Source organism: Serinus canaria, chromosome 3 (genome assembly GCF_022539315.1).
Source record: "Serinus canaria isolate serCan28SL12 chromosome 3, serCan2020, whole genome shotgun sequence".
Lineage (NCBI taxonomy): Eukaryota > Metazoa > Chordata > Aves > Passeriformes > Fringillidae > Serinus > Serinus canaria.
In genome coordinates, this window is record NC_066316.1 from 34,162,800 (window position 1) to 34,184,571 (window position 21,772).

At 37.2% G+C, this 21,772-nt stretch overlaps 1 protein-coding gene across 5 annotated transcripts in view; it reads left to right on the forward strand.

The window, feature by feature from the left end:
* The window catches only part of HEATR5B (HEAT repeat containing 5B), a 57,497-nt gene that overhangs the window by 14,275 nt on the left and 21,450 nt on the right, over positions 1-21,772 (forward strand). For all 5 annotated transcript variants that reach the window (XM_050972330.1, XM_050972331.1, XM_050972329.1 and 2 more), the window contains 13 exons: positions 277-386; positions 1,311-1,474; positions 3,525-3,700; positions 4,888-4,993; positions 6,394-6,584; positions 8,106-8,265; positions 10,431-10,620; positions 11,961-12,130; positions 14,472-14,616; positions 15,473-15,712; positions 17,566-17,817; positions 19,746-19,927; positions 21,027-21,095. In XM_050972330.1, the coding sequence (XP_050828287.1) occupies positions 277-386; positions 1,311-1,474; positions 3,525-3,700; positions 4,888-4,993; positions 6,394-6,584; positions 8,106-8,265; positions 10,431-10,620; positions 11,961-12,130; positions 14,472-14,616; positions 15,473-15,712; positions 17,566-17,817; positions 19,746-19,927; positions 21,027-21,095 (2,155 nt within the window). The remainder of the gene's footprint in view (positions 1-276; positions 387-1,310; positions 1,475-3,524; positions 3,701-4,887; positions 4,994-6,393; positions 6,585-8,105; positions 8,266-10,430; positions 10,621-11,960; positions 12,131-14,471; positions 14,617-15,472; positions 15,713-17,565; positions 17,818-19,745; positions 19,928-21,026; positions 21,096-21,772) is intronic.

Genomic DNA, 21,772 nt, shown 5'->3' on the forward strand with positions numbered 1-21,772 from the left:
TTCCCCCTGCCCCACCTGTAATTAAAATAGGACTTCTGAGGAAGTGCATGTCCCTGATTTATGGCAGCATATGTTCATTGAGTTTATAACTGAAGTTTTCTCTGTACAATTACTTCTGAAAATGTATCATTAATTGAGTAAGGTTATTCAGAGTGGTTCTCTGAACACTGTTGTCTTGCCTTGCCTAGAGTTATATCCTGTGAAAAGAAATCTGAAAATACTCTCTTCTGTAACTGCAACATTTCTGGTTTCTCTTTTTCATTTTTAATTCTATAGCATTCCATCAGTAATTAAAGCCCATGGAGCTCATCTCAAAGCCAGTGCAGCTATGGTTCGTTTAAGACTTTATGATATATTGGCTTTATTGCCCCCAAAGACATATGAAGGTACATAAATTTTTAAGTTTTTTGTTAAAGAAAAAATTCTGCTTAGTACTTGTAATGCATATCTTTGAAGCAGCTGTAAGAGTCAAAATATAATCCTAGGAATCTCCAAGAATTTTGTACTATATTCCTTATCTTCTGTCTGTCGTCTTGACAGTATAACTACAGAGTATAAGTATTGCAAAGCATTCATAGAGTAACACTTGGAGTATAGAAGTTATAGTCCCCTTTGTAGGATTGAGAGGTATGGAGATCATACCTCTCAGGTATGAGATCTGAGATAAAATAATAGTTTTTTAAGTAATTGTTATTTAAAAGATAGAGAACTTTATTTCTTAGTATACTGAAAAACAGATGTGACAATGGAAGTTTAGTTTTGGTTACATTTGAGGTTTTTTTATTTGATTGGTTTGGATGTTTTCCTTTTTAAACCTGATTTGATCTATTACACAGATCTGCTATTAGTAAATTGCCAACCACTGTCACACAGTCTGACAAGATTAACTTTTTGGGTTTCTTTGGTTTTTTTGTTAATTCATTATGTCTACATGATCATGTGGATGAACGGGTTTTTTTTCTGCTTCTGGATTGTCATCCTGTAAGGATGGCCCAATCTGTTGTTTAGAAAAGGACACAATTCTGAGTAATGTGCTCTAGTGGACTCTGCTTGAGCAGAAGGTGGGACTAGGTGACCTCCAGTGGTTTCCAGTCATACCTATTATTTAGATACTTGGGTACCCATGATTTGGGAATTGAGAGTCTACAGTTCTATTTGAAGCCATGCTCTCAACTCTGGTATTATCAGATTTAGTTCTCTGTTGGCTACCTCAAAAACTGAAGTAATGACCCATTTATAACTTCTGATCACTAGCTGAAATGTTTTGCGCAAGAAGCAGTGGTGATTCTTTTTAATGTCTGTCCTTCTAGGATCATTTAATGCGCTTCTTCGAGAGCTGGTAGCAGAATTTACTTTGACAGACAACTCTGCTAATACAACCACATCACTCCTAAGGTCTCTTTGTCATTATGATGATAGTGTTCTGCTTGGCTCTTGGCTGCAGGAAACAGATCATAAGTCAATTGAAGATCAGGTAACAAAAAAGCCAGAAGAATGAGCTATCTGCCCTGTCTGTGTGATGTGTGTGTGGGGAAGCCTTCTAAAACTGGAGCTTCATACCTTGTTTTCAGTCTAAATTTCAGAGCTTTTTTAGATGTAAGTGCTTCCATCTACAGGGTACTGTTTTGATTAAAAACCACCTACACCTGAGATATAAATTGCATAATGCTACTCATGCTTAGTGAACCAGCCTCATTTCTTTTAAAAACCCCTAACTTAATATCTCTTCCCATCTGCCAATCTTCATAGCCTAGAAGTTGTTCTCATACAAAGTTTTTTTGAATTAGGAGAAATGTAGGTTCCACTTAACATGTTTTATTATGAAACTGCTGTCAAAATATCAATATTGCAAATGGTGTTACAGCAAAACAAGATTTAACTGGTTTTATAGGTGTAGTAAGAAATCTTACATTTCATTTGAAAGTGTTGACACAATGTTGTTGGCTGAAAACTCCTCTTCTGCAACAGCCATCTAATAATAGGAGGGTTTCTCAGAAGGTTTGATTGGAGCAGATCCAAAAGCCAAGACTGATAGCAAGGGTGTGGGAAGCTTTCTGAGCCAAGATCATCATGTCAAAGCAAAAAAGAGTTTCACAAACTTCCTTTGTTTGTTGTGGAAGATATAGTAGTCTTCCAGTGCAGTCTTCAGTGCACAGAACTTTTTCACTCCCTCCTGCCCTGCTTTGTTTTTTTTTCTTCACTTCCTGCCTGTAGAACAGTGGCACTCTTGGTAAGTGGAGATCTGTAGTCTGCCACGGGACACTGGCAGTGTGTGCTCACAGCCCAGAAAGCCACTGGAATCCTGGGCTGCATCAAAAGCAGTGTGGCCAGCAGGATAAAGGACGTGGTTCTGCCCTTCTCTTGTGTCCCCAACAGAAGGAGGACATGGAACTGTTGAGAGCAAGTCCAGACAAGGGTCACAAAGTTGATAGGAGGACTGGAGCACCTCCCCTGTGAAGATGGGCTGAGAGAGTTGGGGCTGTTCATCCTGGAGAAGAAGAGAAGGTTGCTCGGAGAGCTCAGAACAACCTTCCAGTATCTGAAGGGAGACTACAGGGAAGTTGGAGGGGGACTCTTCATCTGGAACTGTAGTGATAGGTTAAGGACTAACAGGTATAAATTGGAAGGGGGAATTTAGGTTAGATATTAGGAAGAAATTTTTCACTGTGAGTGGTGAGACACTGGAATGAGGGTTTTGGATGCCCCAGCCCTGGCAGTGTTAAAAGCCAGGGTGGATAAGGCCTTGAGCAACCTGTTTCTACTGGAAGATGTCCCTGCCCATGGCAGGGTAGCCTTGGGACCAGATGATCTTTAGGATCCATTCCAGCCCCTAACTTTCTATCATTCTATGATTCTCCTGTGCTTAGTCATGTTTTAGTTTTTAATTATATAGTGGTGTCAACAAATCTTGCTGTGTTTTCTGGACTTCTAAGAATACAGACCTACTAGATTTTTTGTTTCATGATTAAATAATTGATAAGAATATAGAATTTTCTTCAGAGAAAAAAGATTATTATTTAATAGTGTTTCATGAAAGAATGATGTTAGGAAGTATTTTCTTGATGATAGGAGAGTTTATAATTTTAGTAGTGTTTCTAATTCTTTCTGTGTAGGGCATAATTATAGCCAAACTGACCATTTAGTACACTAAATCTGTGCTCAGAGAGTGACTGAATAACCTTCTTTCTGAAATGGTACTTCATATTCAATGGTTCAGAAGCTACTAGTAGTACCAGAATCTGCTTTTCTTAATTTCTAATTCTTTTTAACTTGCTTTTCTCTTAATTTTCATCTCTTAATACCAGAAGTGATAGTTTGTGTTTTTATCTAGCTGTTAACGGTTTTGACCATTCAGAATTCAGCTGACCCTAATGTGTATGCATGAGGATACTGCGCATGTGTTCAGGTGCTTGTAAGCTGTTCTCTTGTTTTAACTACTGCATATGTGTCTTGGTTATCTCTAGTTCCAAATTTTATGTGCAGAGGTATATTCAGAGGTATTCCTGTTGTGTGGAATTTTGCAGCTTCAGCCAAACAGTGCGTCTGGAAGTGGTGCTCTGGAACATGATCCCTCTTCTATTTATTTGCGCATCCCTGCTGGTGAAGCTGTGCCTGGTCCCCTTCCTTTGGGAGTATCTGTCATTGATGCATCTGTGGCTCTCTTTGGTGTGGTTTTTCCACATGTCTCTTACAAACATAGGTCAGTTTACATCAGTGTTCAATTTCAGAACCTATTGCATTGTTTCTCTGGTACTGTTGTGTTGGGGATTTCTGTTTGTTTGTTTTTGTTTTCCTGAAATAAGAATTGATTAAGGTATCAACTGTCTTTAAATTCAGAGTTTAGTATTTGATGTCCATTGTATCTCAGGGTTCCAGAATATGTGTAGTCACTTTAGAAATAAAGTGATTTGCACAGTTTTATCTCTTTTGAAGATTAGTGTTCAGAGATGGAGACTAGATTCTTCTCTTTTCATACTGCATTTAACAGTAGTAATATCTGTGCAACCAAAATTTCCTGCAAAATTACTCATTGCAATTAACTTCAAATCAACCTTGAAAACAGCAGGGGCCTCCACTGAATTTCATTTGGCTGCCACAAATCAGACCATTTGATTTATAGTCAGCAAGGAATTGTATGCAAAATGAAAAAGAGGAAATGGAATTCAACATATTTTCCTTTGTGTTTCACATTACCTTTACAGAGTTATGAGTTGTCAGGACTAATTTTGTTATTCAGTTTAGGCAATTTGTCCCTGAGTACAGAGGGAAAACAGTTCTTAGAAGCATTTCAGAGTAAAATTTTCATAGCAATCAACTTCATTTTGTAGTAAGTGCAGGATAGACTTGAGACCAGCTTGGGGTAATTCACCTTGGTCTATACCTGTTGTTAATGGTGAAAAGATGTAGCTTGGGAACTGCTGAGTAATTAAGAATGCAAATTATTCATTACATTACTGTTTTTGGTATCTTCAAGGAAATGTTCCTCCTCCCAGTAATGTTTTCTGGGGAGGAGTGGGGGCAGGAATGGATGTTAAATGGGAAAAACAATAGAAACAGAACAACAAATCTGAAGGGTAACACTATTTCAAATGGTAGTGGAAAGACAGCATTTTTTCACTCTGGTCCTCATAGCTTTCTAGTTATACAGCCAAATGCACCTAAAGATTCACTTCCTCTTAGTGGTGTTTTCTTCAAAGGAATAGTAAATATTTGTGGATGAACTAGAAGAGCCAGCAAAGGGATGTTCAGAGTAGCTCTGCAGTTATTACCTATAGTGAATACCTTCTGCAGCCCCTGAAGCAGAAGTTCTGTTACTGAAGTTAAAAGGCCCTTTAGTTTGTATTTTGAAAGGCTGTCACTTCAATTATGTTCTTTCCTTTGTTTTAGATTACAGATGTTGGATCACTTTGCTGAATGTGTCAAGCAGGCTAAAGGTGTTCGCCAGCAAGCTGTGCAGCTTAATATCTTTACTGCTGTTCTTAGTGCCTTGAAGGTAGGAGTGGTAAACTTGTAATGAAAGCCCAAGTTCATCACTTTGTATTCAGCACAAAGGGCTGTTAGAAGAGTGTTAATAAAGTTACTCAAGAATTCAAAAATCTGAAAATTCCAGAATTGAACTTTTTTCTGGATACTAGCTTGAGCTCTTGTCTTCGTGTGTGAGTACAGAGAACAGATGAGGCTTGTGACTGCGTTCTACAGTCATCAGCATTCAATAGTATTCAGCATTCTGTAGTATTCAGACTGTCTTTTCATCTTCAGTTCTGTGGTTTTATTCGCACTGGACTCAACGAATTTAAGTACTTTATCATATACACTCAGAAAACCCCTCAAGTCACAGAGTATTGAGCAGATGTGGCTTGTGTAACTGAATACACAAATAGCTTTGGGTTTACATTTTAGTTGCCTTATTTCACAGAGTTCTAGGTACTTATGCTCACTCCCACTGACTGCAGCTACAACTGTGTGCTCAGTGTCTAGACTTGGAAATGCAACCTGATGCTATCAAATCAGAAAGTAAGACGGTAAAAACAAAAAATGGCTGCCCAGTTTAAGCTGTTACTAGAGCTCCATGTCTTTGGTTGATTGGCAAAATACATTGGCAAAACAGCACCTCAGTTCTTTGCATTGTTCTTAAAAACGTGATTTACATTGCTACAAGTTGAAATGTAGATTCCGAGGTAGATTTCTGGAATCTCCCTTGCCATGCCAAGTGGTCACAAAATTGTCAAAATTGAGCTGAAGTGAGGACTTCAGAAAATTACAATCTAATTGTAATTTTAGTATACTGCTGCTCTATAGTACAGGCAGTGTTTTTGTTTTACATGTGTTTAATTATTTCACCCAGAGTAAAAGAAACTGCAAAAGCACTGTTTAGTGTTACTGTTTTGTAGAGTGTTCGTATAAGAGGCTGTATAAATGTTTGGAAGGAGGTGATTATAAAGAAAAAAATACTTTCATATATCTATAATATATTCAATTTAAGTGATTCTTGTTGAAATGTAACTGGTCTGTGGTTTTCCTATTGAATTTTTGCTGTGAGATTTTTAAAGCTTCTCTGTTTTTTTTCCTGAGGTGTCCCATGTAAACCTAGATTTGATTTGGTAGGATTAGGGTGCATGTAGGTAATGCATTTGATAAAAAAGATGGGTGGAACAGGTCTTCAAGTATGTGAAATAGGTAGAATATTGGCAAGCATCATGAGACCCGGGATGCTGTTGATTTTGAGTTTCAAATATTTTCAACCAATTTATTTTAGGATAAACTACCACAAATTGAAACAAAAGCAAAAGCACATAGTTTTCACTTGATGGTCTCAAATGTATTTTCTTCTCCCCTGCCTTGGGGTGTTTGGATTATTCTTCTTTTATTTTTTTTTTTTAATTTTTAATGTAGGGTTTAGCTGAGAATAAAAGCACATTAGGACCAGAAGAAGTCCGCAAATCTGCTCTGACGCTTGTAATGGGTGCCCTTGATAATCCTAACCCTATTTTGAGATGTGCAGCAGGTGAAGCTCTCGGCAGAATGGCTCAAGTTGTTGGAGAAGCCTCTTTCATTGCTAGAATGGCTCAGTACAGTTTTGATAAGTAAGTTGATTTTAATTTAGAAAATGAAATAAAATAGCAATTTATTGTAATTTGTAATTTAATGTAGTTCGGAAGATTCCTTTTCTAAATATGGTATTCATTAGTCTCTTCTTTCATGCTTGATCCCTATGGTTACATAGTTCTAAGAAACCTTTAAACAGATTCTTCTCTTTTGGATTTATTTCATGTGAGGAATAAAAGCTGAGTTGTTAAACACTTGGAATGTGAAATGATACTGGTGATCAGCTTTTGATGAGTTACCTAAAGGTGACTAAACTGTATCAGATAGATAAGCACAGCTTACATTAAGTATGTCTGTAATGTGGATTATGTAATAGTGGTTCTGTTTCACCTTTACACATTGATTTAACTGATTTACTGGCCTGTATTTTTTTCATATTCTGTTGTTTATCTTGGGTCTTTAGAAAGAGATCTGGTACAAGCAACAAGATAGTATGTTTCCCAGTTTCTTGCTTCAATTTAGGGCATCAGCATATTTCTGTATCAGAATGCAGCTGCCTCAGGGCTGCAGCCCATGTTTTTGGCTGGGCCAGGTGCATGAGCATAGCCTCAGTCCAGCTCTCTTACCTCTGAGTAATTAAATTTTTCTCACCCTTTCATGTTGTAATAAAGTACATCATCCTTGCTGTCTTTCATTGAATTTCTGTTAGTGGGACTTTCCTTGGTTTCTTATCTAGATTAACTTTTAAGTTGTTAATGGTTTTCATTCCATTGACAGTCAAGTGATTTTTTATATTTGAGATGTGCATTTACTTTGTTGTTTGCTGATGGCCAAGAGCATGCATGTCTCTTATATACAGTCAACTAAGGGAAAAAAACCCTTTCTTTGTCGTTATTAGGAAATCCCTTCTTTTATCTCCCTTCCTCACCCACTGAAAAGTCTTCTGATTGCCAAGTGATGCATGCACTCAGAAGCAGTATTGTGGAAAATAATCAATAAGTCAATATATACAACTTCCTACAACCAGATCATTCAAAATGCTACTCATTCTGTTTTAGTTTCATTATAAAAGACTTTCTGTTTAAAAAAATAAAATGTCTCTCTTGGAAAAGCCTTTATGTAGAGGAAAACAGCTATATAGAAAACTGGATTTGCTAGTTTGTCATTTCTCAGTGTGTGTTGTCATTTTTTTATTCTTTATTCCTTTTTACATTAGTGGTTTTGGAATGCTTATTAAATTAGTCTGCTATGAAACACTTGTAAAATCTGGATTGTTTTCTGTATCTTTCAAAACTCTTCTTCATCTAAAAGGTCAAGCTCTGACCAGAAAAAAAGAAAATAATTATTAAAATACCTTCTTTTCCTCTTGTTTTATATGTAATCTGGATTCATTGCAATCTATAGTAAGTACATTGTTTTTGCTGTTGTTTAGGCTTCTCAAGATTTTGTAAGATGGCTTGTGAAACTGTATTAGTCTTTTGCACTTTTGTGGTACTTCTAGGATTCTGTGTAACAAACTTACTGAATGAAGTGATTTCTTTATATTTAAACATTGATAGGTTAAAATCTGCTCGAGATGTTGTGTCAAGAACAGGCCATTCCTTGGCTCTGGGTTGTCTCCATCGCTATGTTGGTGGAATAGGCTCTGGGCAGCATTTGAAAACCAGTGTCAGTATTCTCTTGGCTTTGGCACAAGATGGAACCTCTCCTGAAGTCCAGGTAAAAAAAAACAATCACCACAAAATTACTTAAAATGCTCAAGATGAAGATTAAAAATAAAGCTACATGTTCAGATATTCTTTAGTAGACATTGTCACATGTAAGATGTATAGCATGTGCCAGGGAGTGTGAAGAAAGTGAATCTTATAAACTCCCAGAGAACAGAATCCCAAAGATACAGTGTAATTAAAATGTTGCTTCATAGCTATTTGGAGAAGCAGTTGGAAGTGGTCAGGTTAATTCAGAAGGACATGTGTCTGCTTGTCAGCTGTGTAGAGTGGGCATATTCCAAACTGCCTTTAAAGCAACATGTGTTCGTATTGCCTTAGCTGCCTAAAAGGAAGCTTTTAATAGCTGGCTGATGACTGACATGTAATCACTTATTGGAGTCTCAGGTGATGAGCTGTAGTTTCCTTTGTCAAGTATCACATACACAGGACATCATCTTTGCAGGGTTGTACTATGAACACAGAAATCTGCTGCAAGCTGAATTGCAGTTAGGGGGCAGAAGGGGAATCGGTAGGAGCCAAGTCTAAGATAGGGAGGGGTTTCTATCTACTGTGGCCTATAGATTTGTTAAGTCTCACAGGAGGATGACTTAACTGCTAAAAGTTGCTGGTACAATAGAAACTAAACATGCTGTTGAAAGAGTAATGGTTTTGGTGAGTAGTGGCACTTAATACCCACAGCCTGAGAAGCTGAAGCCCCCAGTAACTATAAAGAATCATACTTACACCTTGGTTTACTGTTAACTTGATAGAACATGTACTTGAGTACCTTCTTATTTCTTTTCCTCAGAGCAGTAAAAAAACCAAGTAACAAGGTTTATCAGTTGGGAAAACAAACCTAGGTTTTTTTTGAGATAATTTTGAGATAATGTTAAAAAAAAACTGTAAATACAATTTTTAAGTCTCTTTTGAATTTTCTTAGTTTAAGGAAAGATGAAGTGCAATTTGCATACCAGCTTCAAGTATGAGTGGGTAACTTGAGGCATATAACTGTGCACCAGTAATTTCAAAAAGAAATAAAAAAAAAAAAGAAAAATAAGTATAAAGAGGAAGTCCAGGCTGAACTTGAATATCTACCTTACTTTTTGTTGAGAATAGAGCACTCAGCCACTGTGAAAAACTAAGCTTTTAAACCTCATTCCTCACTGAATCAGTGTGGTTACACAGAAACTGTATGGAAGTATGGATAATGGAAGTTTACAGGAATGAAAGGATAAGCTGTAATGTGCTACCACAGGATTAGGACTGTAGAGGTAGTTAGATGATTGCTAGTGCTAATGGTTTTTGGATTGCATCAGAGAGGATTAAAAAGTAGCAATTTTAAAGGCAGGTTTTCCAGCTTATTCCTAAGAGTCTAGCTTTGTAATAGTAATAGTCTTTTATCTTAGTCATGTGTTTAATGTGAGAAAATTCTGAAGTAAGATCATTTAGTAGAGTGTTATGGGGAGATAACAAATGCTTTCAGGTCTGTCAGTGAAATTTATTTCCAGTGAAATGTCAGTATCTAAAAGGACAGTCCTCTTACCTGCTTCTTGCTGTGACAATTACAGTAAATTACTTTGCTCTTTTGTTGTTTACTCACCTTCAACTGAAATAGGTCTATCTTTCACCATTTTTTCCCCTCATGCTGTATACTGACTGAACAATACTGCTTTTTTCTCTTGTACCTGCTAATAAGAAAGTTAGAGAGATGCATGTGAACCTTTCAGCTTATCAGGAAAATAATTTCCTACTGGAATATAAAAGACCACCTCTGCTAAGGCTTTGTCAGCTGTCCATTTCAGACTCTGCCTCTGGTTTTAAAGTGGAATGATTCGCTCTTTCTCCTGTTTCAAGTCGCTTTTCTTTTTTCCTGTTTATTTTAAGTGAATGTGTTGTTTGTACTTGTATTTTTCTTCTTTGAAGTGCTTAAAAATATTTTTTCTCAAATTCTTTGTCACCTTATTTCCATTATCCCCATAACTAAACAATGTGTTGGATATATTTAAACTCTCAGGTGATGCTTAAGGTCTGGGAAATTTGGAAATCCTTCTGGAGTCAGGGTAGTAAATTAGATGTGCTTAAGAATGGGAGTACAGAGCTAGGCTCCAACTGCATTAAAAAGTGTTTAATTTCCTGAATGCATTACTGAAAAACATTCTTCTGTGTATTTGGTAGACCTGGTCTCTCCATTCCCTTGCCTTGATCGTGGATTCCAGTGGACCAATGTACCGTGGGTACGTGGAGCCGACACTCTCGCTCGTTCTCACCCTGCTCTTGACTGTCCCACCATCGCACACAGAAGTGCACCAGTGCCTGGGCAGGTGCCTTGGGGCTATCATAACTACTGTTGGGCCTGAGCTGCAAGGTTAGTGGCAATTTGAAGTGGAAAAAAAAATCTACCTTGTATAAAGATGATATTATAACCTTAAATGGAAGAATACAAGTTTTTGTTAGTTGCAGGTGGGGGAGGTGATGTTGGCTGTTTCAGTTACAGTCCTGCAAACAACCTCCTTTTGATCCTCCTTATGACTGCTTGGGGCTGTTTTCACTGCAGTATGAGATTTGTGTAAAGAAGTTGCAGTGATGTATGGTGTTTTGGCTAATGGTAAATTTGCATGGTGGGTAAGCCGTGAAACCCTTGCTGCATATTTTACTGTGTGTAGCTTTGTGGGGCATCAGACAAGCTTTTTCCTCCATTTTTTAAACATGTGTTTATTTTATTTTAAATTGTTGGCAAGAGCTCAAGTTCGATACTTGGAACTTGATACATGGATGGTGCTGTGAACTCTAACTAATTTCCATTCATTCTTGATATCCTTAGATCTCTGTGCCTTATTGTAGAGACTTAAAATCTTGTCATGTCAAACACTGTGTCTGAAATTCTGTGCCTCAGGTGTTAAAACCACAGATTTGTAACTTTGTCTAACTGGGATTTTTCGGAAGGTTTATAGGATGGTCTTTGATACAATGCCAGAGAGCCACTAATGGAATTTTAACTCTAAATGGCTAGCCTTAAGATTTTATTTATGACATAGTTCTAGATGGTTTAATTGAACTTGTGCATCTCTTAACCCTTTGACCTGGAATATGGTTAGCTTTTAAAATAACAACTTAAGTAGAATGTCTTCTGCAGGTTGTATTTCTGTAATTGAAAATGTTTTCATATACCTGATGTGGTCTAAATCTTAAAATGCAGAATAGGATTGTTCTTCAAATCAAGTACTGTTCTTTTAAAATGCTTGTTCTAGTAGAGCATAGATGAGTGCTACTCATCTCTTGGAGCTAATTAAAATTGTCTGCATACATAGATATGAGCTTAAAGAGTTACCTGATATTTTAGGAAATGTCTCAGTGCATGAAATGTTGCTTATACATATGTAGAATGAAAGAGACTTTTAAAATCTAACGTCAGATAATTAACTGGTTTCATGACCTGGGAAGATAGTCTTACAGTATTTCTGACTGGAGATTATTGATCCAGAATTTCATTTGGACAGCATGTTATTTAACTGAGCTAAAAAAGAGATACTGAAACACTCTGTAGTGTTTCTCATTTGCATGGTAAATCAGAAAAGTTGCATGTTAATTTGAAAACTCTTTTTTGTGATGTTGAAGCTTTAATAATTCTTGCTTCTCAAAGGTTTAAAGTCTGCAGATGTGCTAGAAAAGTTTTGCTGTGTTAAGGATATCCTCTTACATCATTAGGTAACGGAGCTACGATTTCAACAATCCGTTCTTCCTGTTTGGTGGGATGTGCAATCACACAAGACCATTCAGACTCACTTGTTCAGGCAGCTGCTATATCCTGCCTTCAGCAGCTTCATATGTTTGCACCACGGCATGTCAACCTGTCAAGTCTGGTTCCCAGTCTTTGTGTGAGTATCAAATGCATCCCTTTTGGTCCTCCAAGTTTTATGCACGTGCTTAGCAGAGGACAGGGGAAATATTTAGCAAGATGTCAAGGATAGCCATATGTAATAAGCAAGTAATATTTGCAAAAACACTGGAGTCCCCAAGTCATTTTACTTATTTTCAGAATGCTGCCCAAACTGAAGTCATAGGGGCTGATTCTTTTTCACCCTCAATAGTGTAAGATACAAGCATTTATGAATAATATAACTGAGTAAAAAAGGTTCTGAAATGCTCTGTTTGCTCCAGCTAGTTGCATGCAAAGAGGGAAGTGAGCAAGCTGGGGAAAGGTAGCAGATTTTGGATATATATTACCACTGTCAGAATATTAGGGGCTGACACACACATTCTTTTGCTGCTGCTGTTAATGTTGCCACCTTCTTTCATTAGTGTTCTATCAGCAAGTCCTGGCTTAAGCCTGGAAGTAAGTCAAAGGCTTGAACCCAAAACATACCAAATATGAATATAAGAGGAAATGCGGTGTGGGTGTGGTTTTGGTGTAGGTTGGTGTTGTAATTATTTTTTTTAAATAATTACTGTTGTAAAAGTTATTTTTAGAGGGTTCAGTAGTCCAATACTGAGATACTTGAAAAGCTTCTCCCTAATGTCTGTTAGATGTTTTGCAAAGGTGTTTATACCATTCTTTGCAGTGCTGATGACTCAGTGTTGAGTGTCCAACACCTGAAGGAATGCAATCCTACTTATGTCAACACTGGACCTTTTTCTTAGTATGCCATCCAGATTTTCCCTAGGGCATCCTCTCATGATTAGGTGCTTCTCCTCAGCCCTGTGCACACCCAAGCCCCACCCTGCCCCAAGCACTCCTGGGAGTGCAGTGTATTTACAGAACCTGTCACTTGTCCCTTCACAAAATTTTGCATGAAAGGGGTGCAACACACCCAGAAGGAGATAAGCTCTTTTGAATGAATATGATGTACATCATGAGAGATAATACCTACAGCCCTTTACTCTGTAAATACCAGTGGGTGATGTTACAGAAAATGAAGTTCATATGTGAATAATTAGTGCTGTTTTGAAACCTTTTCCCATGGTTTTCTCCTGTTTCTCTCCTGTTACTTTATGGTCTTCTGCTAAATGAAAGCTATTATTGTTTCCCTTTCTCGTATTCCTTACCTTCCAGTTATACTTAGTTTGTTAGGATTTCCTCTGAGTTGTCTTGGGCATTTCTTCATGCTGCAAATGCATAGTTATGTAGGCAAGGTCTCCCTTACCTTACCTGCACCATTAGCCAACTCTTCAGAATGGAATTAATGCCAGGTATCAAAATTAAACCATGCAGTTCCACGCTCTCATTTTATTTTCTTCTTCCTGCATTGGCTTCATAACTTGTACTTATTTGATTTGTAGCTTGAATCACGGAATACCCTTTACATTAATAAATCTCCCAAATGTTCTGTGTTTCAGGTCATTGAAACAACCTCAGCTGTGATATTTAGAAATTCTTTAAACACTGCCTGTTTTTTTAAGACTAAATTTTTGTATATTCATATGTGGAATAAAGATGTACTGTTAAAATGTTTTATAAACTGTAGAACCCTTTCATTTGGGGAAGCATTTTCCATCCCCATAATAACCTAATATCCATAAAGCAAATGGATTTTTGGTTTATTGAAACCAAATTACCCTGGAGTAAATAAAGAGTTAGAGTTTCTTAAAGGGCACTCTTCAACTCTTCCACTGTGGAAAAACATTCACTTTTCTGTGGAGCTACTTTCTCTCAGAAAAATAGAGACCATACACAATTCTTCTGTAAGGAAAATATTTGCTTGTGCTTTAGGTGATTCAAAGGAGTTAGAAGCCAGCGTTGCCTAGCAAAGAAATCTGATGCTGTCCTATTGAGAGGCACTTTTAATAACTTAGTGCTATAGATTCTGTTACTAATGTGAAATGCAGGTTTTATTATAGCTGTCATGTGTAGTGCACCTGATAATGGCTTTTTTGTTTAAAAGAAAATTATTTACAGCTATTGCAGAATATCAGGCAGAGTAGTACTGGAGTGTAACAAATTGGAAACTGTAATTAATCTAAATCACAATGGCACAGTAGTTCCAGTATTTAAGCTTTTATCTCTTTAACCAGACAGCTGTCAGCTCTGTGTACGTCAGCTATATTTTGATATTTGTATATTATGAAAAGTACTTGCTTCTGAACCTTCAGAACTTGATTCCCAGCAGCTCACACATGGCTTATAACTGAAAAATGGAATGTTTTTAGTCCTTTAACAGCATTGATTTATTGATACTGGGGTGCAGCAGTTCACTCACCGGCAGTGGTTTTGACTTTCAGGTCCATTTGTGCAGCTCTCACTTGCTGCTGCGCCGGGCTGCAGTGGCGTGTTTACGGCAGCTTGCTCAGAGGGAGGCCTCAGAAGTGTGTGAATATGCCATGAGCTTGGCAAAGAATGCTGGAGACAAAGAGAGCAGTGCCATCAGTACGTACTTCTTTCACGTGCCCTTTTTGGAACAGCTGAGTGCACATGTGTGCATATGTCTGCTTTGCCTTCAGAAGGAAGGGAAAAAGCCCAAAACCTCCTTGTACCCTTAGTGAAAAAAAACCTTAACTGTCCCTTCTGACTTTAGTAACTTCTGACCACACCCCTGCTTTTACCTTTGGAATTTTGTTTATAATTTAACTATTTGTGAAATTCAGATTTAAACCTCTCTCTCTCTCTCTCATTAAGGCTGGCAATCAAATAGGGAACAGAGTATATACATAGTGGAAGCATTTTACAATGTTTCTGGTATTATAGCTCTTGTTATTTTGAAAATTGACTTAATGGTGTGCTGTTTGATCCAGATGCCTGGTTGTGTTATATTCTGTTAGCATCATATCTGCAATGCCTGTGGACTTTGCTGGCTGGTCTAATTTTTACATGTATCATTTTATTTTGAAAATAGGAGGCTCAACAGTGTTGATCAGTGCAGTCTTCATACAAATGTATAATTGTGAGCTTACTCAAACGATACCAGTGACCTCTGTCTCTGAGAAGAGTCTTTAGAGTCCAATACTGATAGGTTTTTTACAAATTCATGGGCTATGTGTTTTGAAGAGAGGGTTTTTTTACTTTTTAAACTAGTACTTGGAGGTGTTATTTGCCTTGCAGATGAAATTAATTGCTGTATTAGAATCTTTCTAGTGTTGATTCAGAAAAATATCAGTAGCATCTTGGTGATCTTTGATTGAGCTGATACACACACAGGTACACAATGACCAATTCAAGTCTGTTGCATCAAATTTTAAAACTGAGTTCCTGATTTTAGAAAAGCTTTCTCCTTCTCATTTTGCAGACATGAATCCTTTTGCACCAGGGGCTGGCTCTCGGCGAGATGCTCACTGCCGGCACCAGGGGGTTAATATAACAGAGACAGGCCTGGAGGGCGTCCTCTTTGGGATGCTGGATCGAGAGACTGATCGGAAATTGTGCTCAGATATCCACGACACTCTGGGACACATGCTTTCATCTCTGGCAGTGGAAAACCTTTCTCATTGGCTCATGCTTTGTAAGGATGTCCTTGCAGCTTCTAGTGGTAAGTGTTCTGTCTCATTCACATAAATGACAGTATGTCCTTAGCATTAGTGTGTTGTGGCAATATTGGTTTGGAGCTTCTCTTTTATCCTACGTGAGATTAGGTTATATTTGTATACAGGATTTTATTGTAGTGCAATTAAACTGCCATAGAAAGAAGGAATTATCACCGTTAAATTTCAGAATATTGCTCGTAAATGAAAAGTTAGCTGCTTGAGTAGGATTTCCAGTGATGTTTGTAAGTCTGACATTTCAGTATCTTAGTGAAAGCAGACATCCTTTTTAGCCTGTATACATCAGGACTGTACAGAGAGAAGGCTCCTGTACACATTCTGAGTATTCTTTTATGAGGTTTTGTGAATTACTGATGTGATGCTGGGTTACCATGGTGATGAAATTTTTGTTTGTTGCTCAGCCTTGCTGATTTGTTTGCACAGATTTTGTCCTCTGAGACCTTATTCCTGTTTTTCAGCTTGTAGGATGGTTATGACGCAGAATCTGCTCATTTCCATTGCATTTATACTTGTTTATTGGCATGTGTGAGTTCATCCTGAAGCTGTTTCTAAATGCTGCCAGCTTTACATTTACTGATGAGTAATGCTACCAATAATTTCTTTATGCAAAGTGGTTGCCACAAATCTGCCCAGTGAGAAAGACCTCATTTCCTGAGTTTTAAATTGGCATGTCTTTTTGCTATTTCATGTGGGATGGGTCTTAAAATTTTTACATGGTTGTCCAATTTCTTATTTATTTATTAGTAGGTGACATGTCTTGGAGAAAACCATATTTAAATAAATTTCTCTCAGATGTATTGCAGGCCAGCAACTTCACTTTGATCTCCTTTGATCCAGCTAACTGGCATATGACCAAAATGTGGTTTGCTTTTAAGCAGAGATTTACAAATCAGCCACGTAAGGTCCTGGATGCCTGCTCAAAACGCTGTTGTTATGCATTAGCATCATCCATGTTTGATTTGCCATAGCCTTTTTTTTTTTTTCTTTTTTTTGAATGTCTTGGCCCTTCAGTTGCTTAAATTTACATACTTTCTAAGAAGTGTGCCTTAGTTTCTAAGAAGCATGCATTGCAATAATTTCCTTTAATTCTCTTCTAATTATTGCTGGGGTAATTTTTGTCAGTATTTTAGCATTTTCCTAATTTAGACCTTGTCATTGAGGATTTATGTTTTCATTTCTGAATAGCAAAAGTATATATGTATGTTTGGTGAGGAATTTTTTGGTCCATGTTTGGCTTTTGGTTTTTTATGTAATCCCTGAAATAATTTTTATTTTCTGAAATGAAGTCTCTAACCTACACCTAGAGAAAATAATTTTTTGAATGTTAGTCACATTTTTGGGTGCTGTCAGTGGCCTACCTGGCTGCATAGCTGTCCCATGGCATGGAGCTTTGTAATTTTGTTTCAGTTTAACTTGCTTTTTGTCTTCCACTTGAAGTGGGAGATAAATAATTCACAGCTAAGCTGATTCTTTTATTCTGAGCCTGATAATTCTTTTAATTCTGAGCCTTATCTTGTTTCTTGGCAATTTAAGTTGGCAAAACTGGGCAGTTTAGATATGGGATTCACCATAGTTGGTGACTGTGGAGAATTAATATTCACAGGGATTTATCTCATATCATGTAAGACAAATAAAAGGTAATTTAACCCAGAAGAGAGGTGAAAACCATTTCTTTTAATGATATGCTCTTGCTTTTGGATGTTTGTCAAATGTTTCTACAGAAGAATTAGTCTGCTCTGAATCTCAGTATAAGGAAAGACTTGAGCTCATGTCCTTAACTGCCTTCCGTGGATTTTAACAGTGGCATGCTTTTCTTCCTTTTAATTGTTCTGTGTCATAGACATGAGCACTGCTGCTCCCTTGGGAGGAGGGAAGGATGAAGAGTTGGAGAAGAAGGATGAGATGGATGATGACACTATGTTTACCACCTTGGGTGAAGAGGACAAGTCCAAGCCTTCTGTGGCACCTCGCTGGGCCACTCGGGTGTTTGCGGCAGACTGTCTGTGCCGAGTGATCATGCTGTGTGAGAATGCCAACAAGGCACACTTCGACCTGGCACTGGCTCGTTCAGCTAGACTTAAAAACCCAAAAAGTAATTGCATGCTTTGGTTTTGTTCTTTTTATTTTCATTTTGACACCTCTTTACAGCTTAAGATTACACAACCAAGAAAAAAAATTAAGCACTTATTCTTTCATTCAAATGGTCAAAACCAAAGGAAATGCCCAGCAATAATCAATAAAACTGTGTCTTTACAACCACTGTAGTTACAGTACCATGGGCACAAAGAATGAGGTTTTCTGGAACATGCCAGTCTGAAAGACTGATCTGCTTAGGGGGAAAAAACCTTAGAGATGCAAAGGTTTTCTCAATTCTGAAACAGAAGCAATAAGCTTATAGCAAAGGGCAAGTTGGGAGTGTTTTCAGAGTTTAATGTAATGACAGCAATGAATGAAACTTGAGATTATTTTAGCATCTCCAATCTGAAGAGATGCTAGAAAAGAAAAAAGGGATCAAGCTAGGTAATTATTGCTATGACACTGGTTGCAGAGGGAGGGGGATGTGGGAGGGAGTTATAAAAAGACATAGACTTCATAAGGTTTGTTTTTTTGGTATCCATGAGAGTGATAAATCTTAGTTTTCAAGCTCATATTCCAAAGATAGTTTTATGAGAGGATCAAAATTGAGAGGTCCTAGATGGCATAGTAGTTTTGTGAAGAAATGTTTTTCAGGTAGTTTGAGGTGTCTGTCCTTGAGTTGTCCCTGTTTGCGGTTGTTTGGGTTCACCTGCGTAGTGCTCATGAGGACTTTGTGTATGTAGGATGAATATTGTGAGCATCCTAGAATGTGTGACATTAATGGATTTTGGTGTCTGTGTTGTTGAGGGTATCTGTTATGATATGGAGAGTTATCAGGTCTTTGCCTGTGTTGCTTTAGTGCAGCCTGGTTCCAGCATTACATTGCTTTTGTGAGAATCTGATTTTCGACTTGATTTGAGGCCAAGGCCACTGAAGACTAGGAAGGAACAATTTCAGGAAAGTTTATTTTGTTGTGGCATTGCATTACAAAGGAAATAATGAAATAACTGCTGCTTATAGGGTCCTGCAGAGAATTGCATATCATAATCTAGAGAATTTTATCTCTATTTATTTAAAGTGTACTTTGATGTGTTTGGTATCATTGTAAAAAGAAAAACTCAGCAAAATTCTGCCCCCCCCAAATGCAGCTTCTAAAATGTTTAAGTTTTACTATTGTCTCTGATGGTCTGAAAAAGTCGGTGCAGAATTTGTCACTGTATTTTGGCAGTCTTTCTTTACTGTTTCACCTCTGAAAAGTTACAGCCACAAAAACATTTTCCTTTTTTACTTCGAGACTTGAAAATAGCTTAGGCAACTTATGGTTTTCATTAGTCACAGCTGTTGTTGTTAAATAATTTATTTTCATGTGAGTTGTACAACATGTGGTAATTTCAAATTGAGAGTAAGAAAATAAATAAAAGTAATACCTAGAGAAGAATAATCCTTTCAGAAATGTTACCAAGCTATGTATTTTCTTGTCTGCATGCTTACAGCCTTGGATGTGGTTTTTGGGAGGAGAACCAGAGGCGTACTCTGATTTAGGTGTTGACATCAGCAGGGGTCACTGTAAGCATAGGACTCGAGCAGGAATTGCCTTGAAGATTTTCTGTATGTTTGGGGGATCATTCAAATTAGCTTACTAAATATTTTAATATATTCTAAGCTACTTAGCCACATTTACATACTTCATTCTACATAATTTCTGTTCAGTTTTTAGGTTGTTTTAGGATTCAAAGCCATAGAATCACTTTGTGGGGGGAGGGGAAGTGGAAATCAGAAAAGCAAACTAGGTTGCCTTCTTTCCTGCTTCTTCCATGCATTAAATGTGGACCTCTGAAAACAAATAGGTAAAATGCATGCATGTCAGTGAGGAAAATGTTGCAAGGATTCATAATGTTAGCTATTTTTTAAGTTACTAAATAGTTCTTTCTGTTTTATTCTAAGATGACTTCTTAGTGCTCCATCTCTCTGACCTTATCCGAATGGCATTCATGGCTGCCACAGACCACAGCAACCAGCTCCGGATGGCGGGGCTTCAGGCTCTTGAGGACATTATCAAGAAATTTGCATCCGTTCCCGAGCCAGAGTTTCCAGGCCATGTGATACTGGAGCAGTATCAGGCGAATGTGAGACTTCCTTCATAAGTTCAGGAAATAGTGTATTTATGCCAGTATGCCAGTATTAGCTTTAAGAACATTTTGTAATTTGAAAGAAAGCTGTGAGGAAATTCTTCTGTGTGTGAAAATGTGCTACAGAGACTCACTTACCGCTTCAAATTTTATTTTTGTATCTCATTCTATCTATTGTAAATTATTAGCTGATAAAATTAAAAGTCAGTAGCTTGAAAGCCAAATATTGTAAGTTACATTTAATTTTTTGGCAAAAGTGGCTATTAGTTTGTAGAATTAAGAATTGGAAAATACTTTTCACTCAGTTCTAGCTTTAAGCTAATAAATCAGTTTTCTTAGGAATTAGTGAATATACTTCTATTCAAATGGAAACTGCAAAAGTATATCACTGGGAAGGGGGCAATTAAAGATTTATTTGGGGACATTATTGTGCTTTTTTTGTTGCATAGCTTAACTCTTTCACCCCTTTTGTTTTTACTCTGTTGTCAAGATCTTTCCAAATACTTTCTAAAGGCAGGCTTTCATCCTTTTCACTTCCTCCCTTTTTCTTCTTCCTTCTCTAGGGCTGTAACCATTGCTTCTTTCTCTTGGAATTGGTTCCATTTGTTTCAGAAGAATATTGCCATATAACAACTGCCTAAAAGGCATTTTTCAGTCAGTATTTGTCACTTTGCAGACTTGATGCAAATCCAACTATAAACATTTAATTTCACATTGCTGTTCCTTTGGACATCAAATTGTCATTGGCTTACCGATCCTTAACAGAAGTTGTACCTGTGATACTGTAGTGATTAAAAGGATACTCATTAACAGAGGGAAGATAATACCACATATTTCACAAAGGTAGTTGAGACTTAAAAAGGCAATGGGGCAAGCAGGAGAAAAAGGAGTTTAAGATTTTGTTGTTGTTGTTTAAAGTCTGCTATTGCAAATGTTTGCTAGACAGCAAGGATAATTTTGGGATGTAACTACAATGCCAAATTTGGCAATTCTGTCTTGCTTGTTCTGTACTTGTCCTTGAGCCTTAAACAAGATGAGATAAACAACACTGTGTCCCTACTGTAGTTGGATTTTTAACTTTTCTTCTTATCAACAGGTTGGGGCTGCTCTGAGGCCAGCTTTTTCCCAAGATACACCATCCGATATAACTGCAAAGGCCTGTCAGGTACAGTGGAAAATGTTCACATACTATAAGCAACTAATTTTCCTTCTTTTTGGAAGAAGGATGCAGAAGAGAAGTAGCATCAAATGGCTGGAAGATGTTGTAAACTTTAGCTGTCATGTTTTTGCAACAACTTTTGAGTTTCCTAGTAATATATTTTGTTCCTCAGATGTGCAGAAGTCCTTTTAGGGAGCTACATCAAAAAATGTATCTGGAACTAGCTATGTCTTCATATCAGTCCTGCAAGAAAAAAGAAGGAAAACAAGAAAAAAGACCCTTTTGCTTAATGAGACCAGTAGAAGTTTATTTATTGTCTTTCAATCTTATCAGATATTTGGATTACTGACAATTACCTTTAAACACTAAACTTCTGTTCCATTTAATGCTCTATTTTAGAATTTAGGAGATCTGAGCATTCTCATTACAGTCATAGTAGCAACTTGTCAGTGAAAGTTTGCTAAAAGTTTTTTTTTTCTGAATGTGTGTGGGATTGTTTTCTTGCACGTGATCCTGTGTACTGTCATTTAAATTGACTATCAGCAACATTGCTGTAGTAGTATGTGGTTTTCACAGCTAAAGATACTACTGTGGTTTAAAGCAGCGGTTTTGTTAGCTATGCAAACATTAGTTTTAAAATGATAAGTCTGTGTTTCTGAGTTTTGTTTAGCAAATTTGGGTCA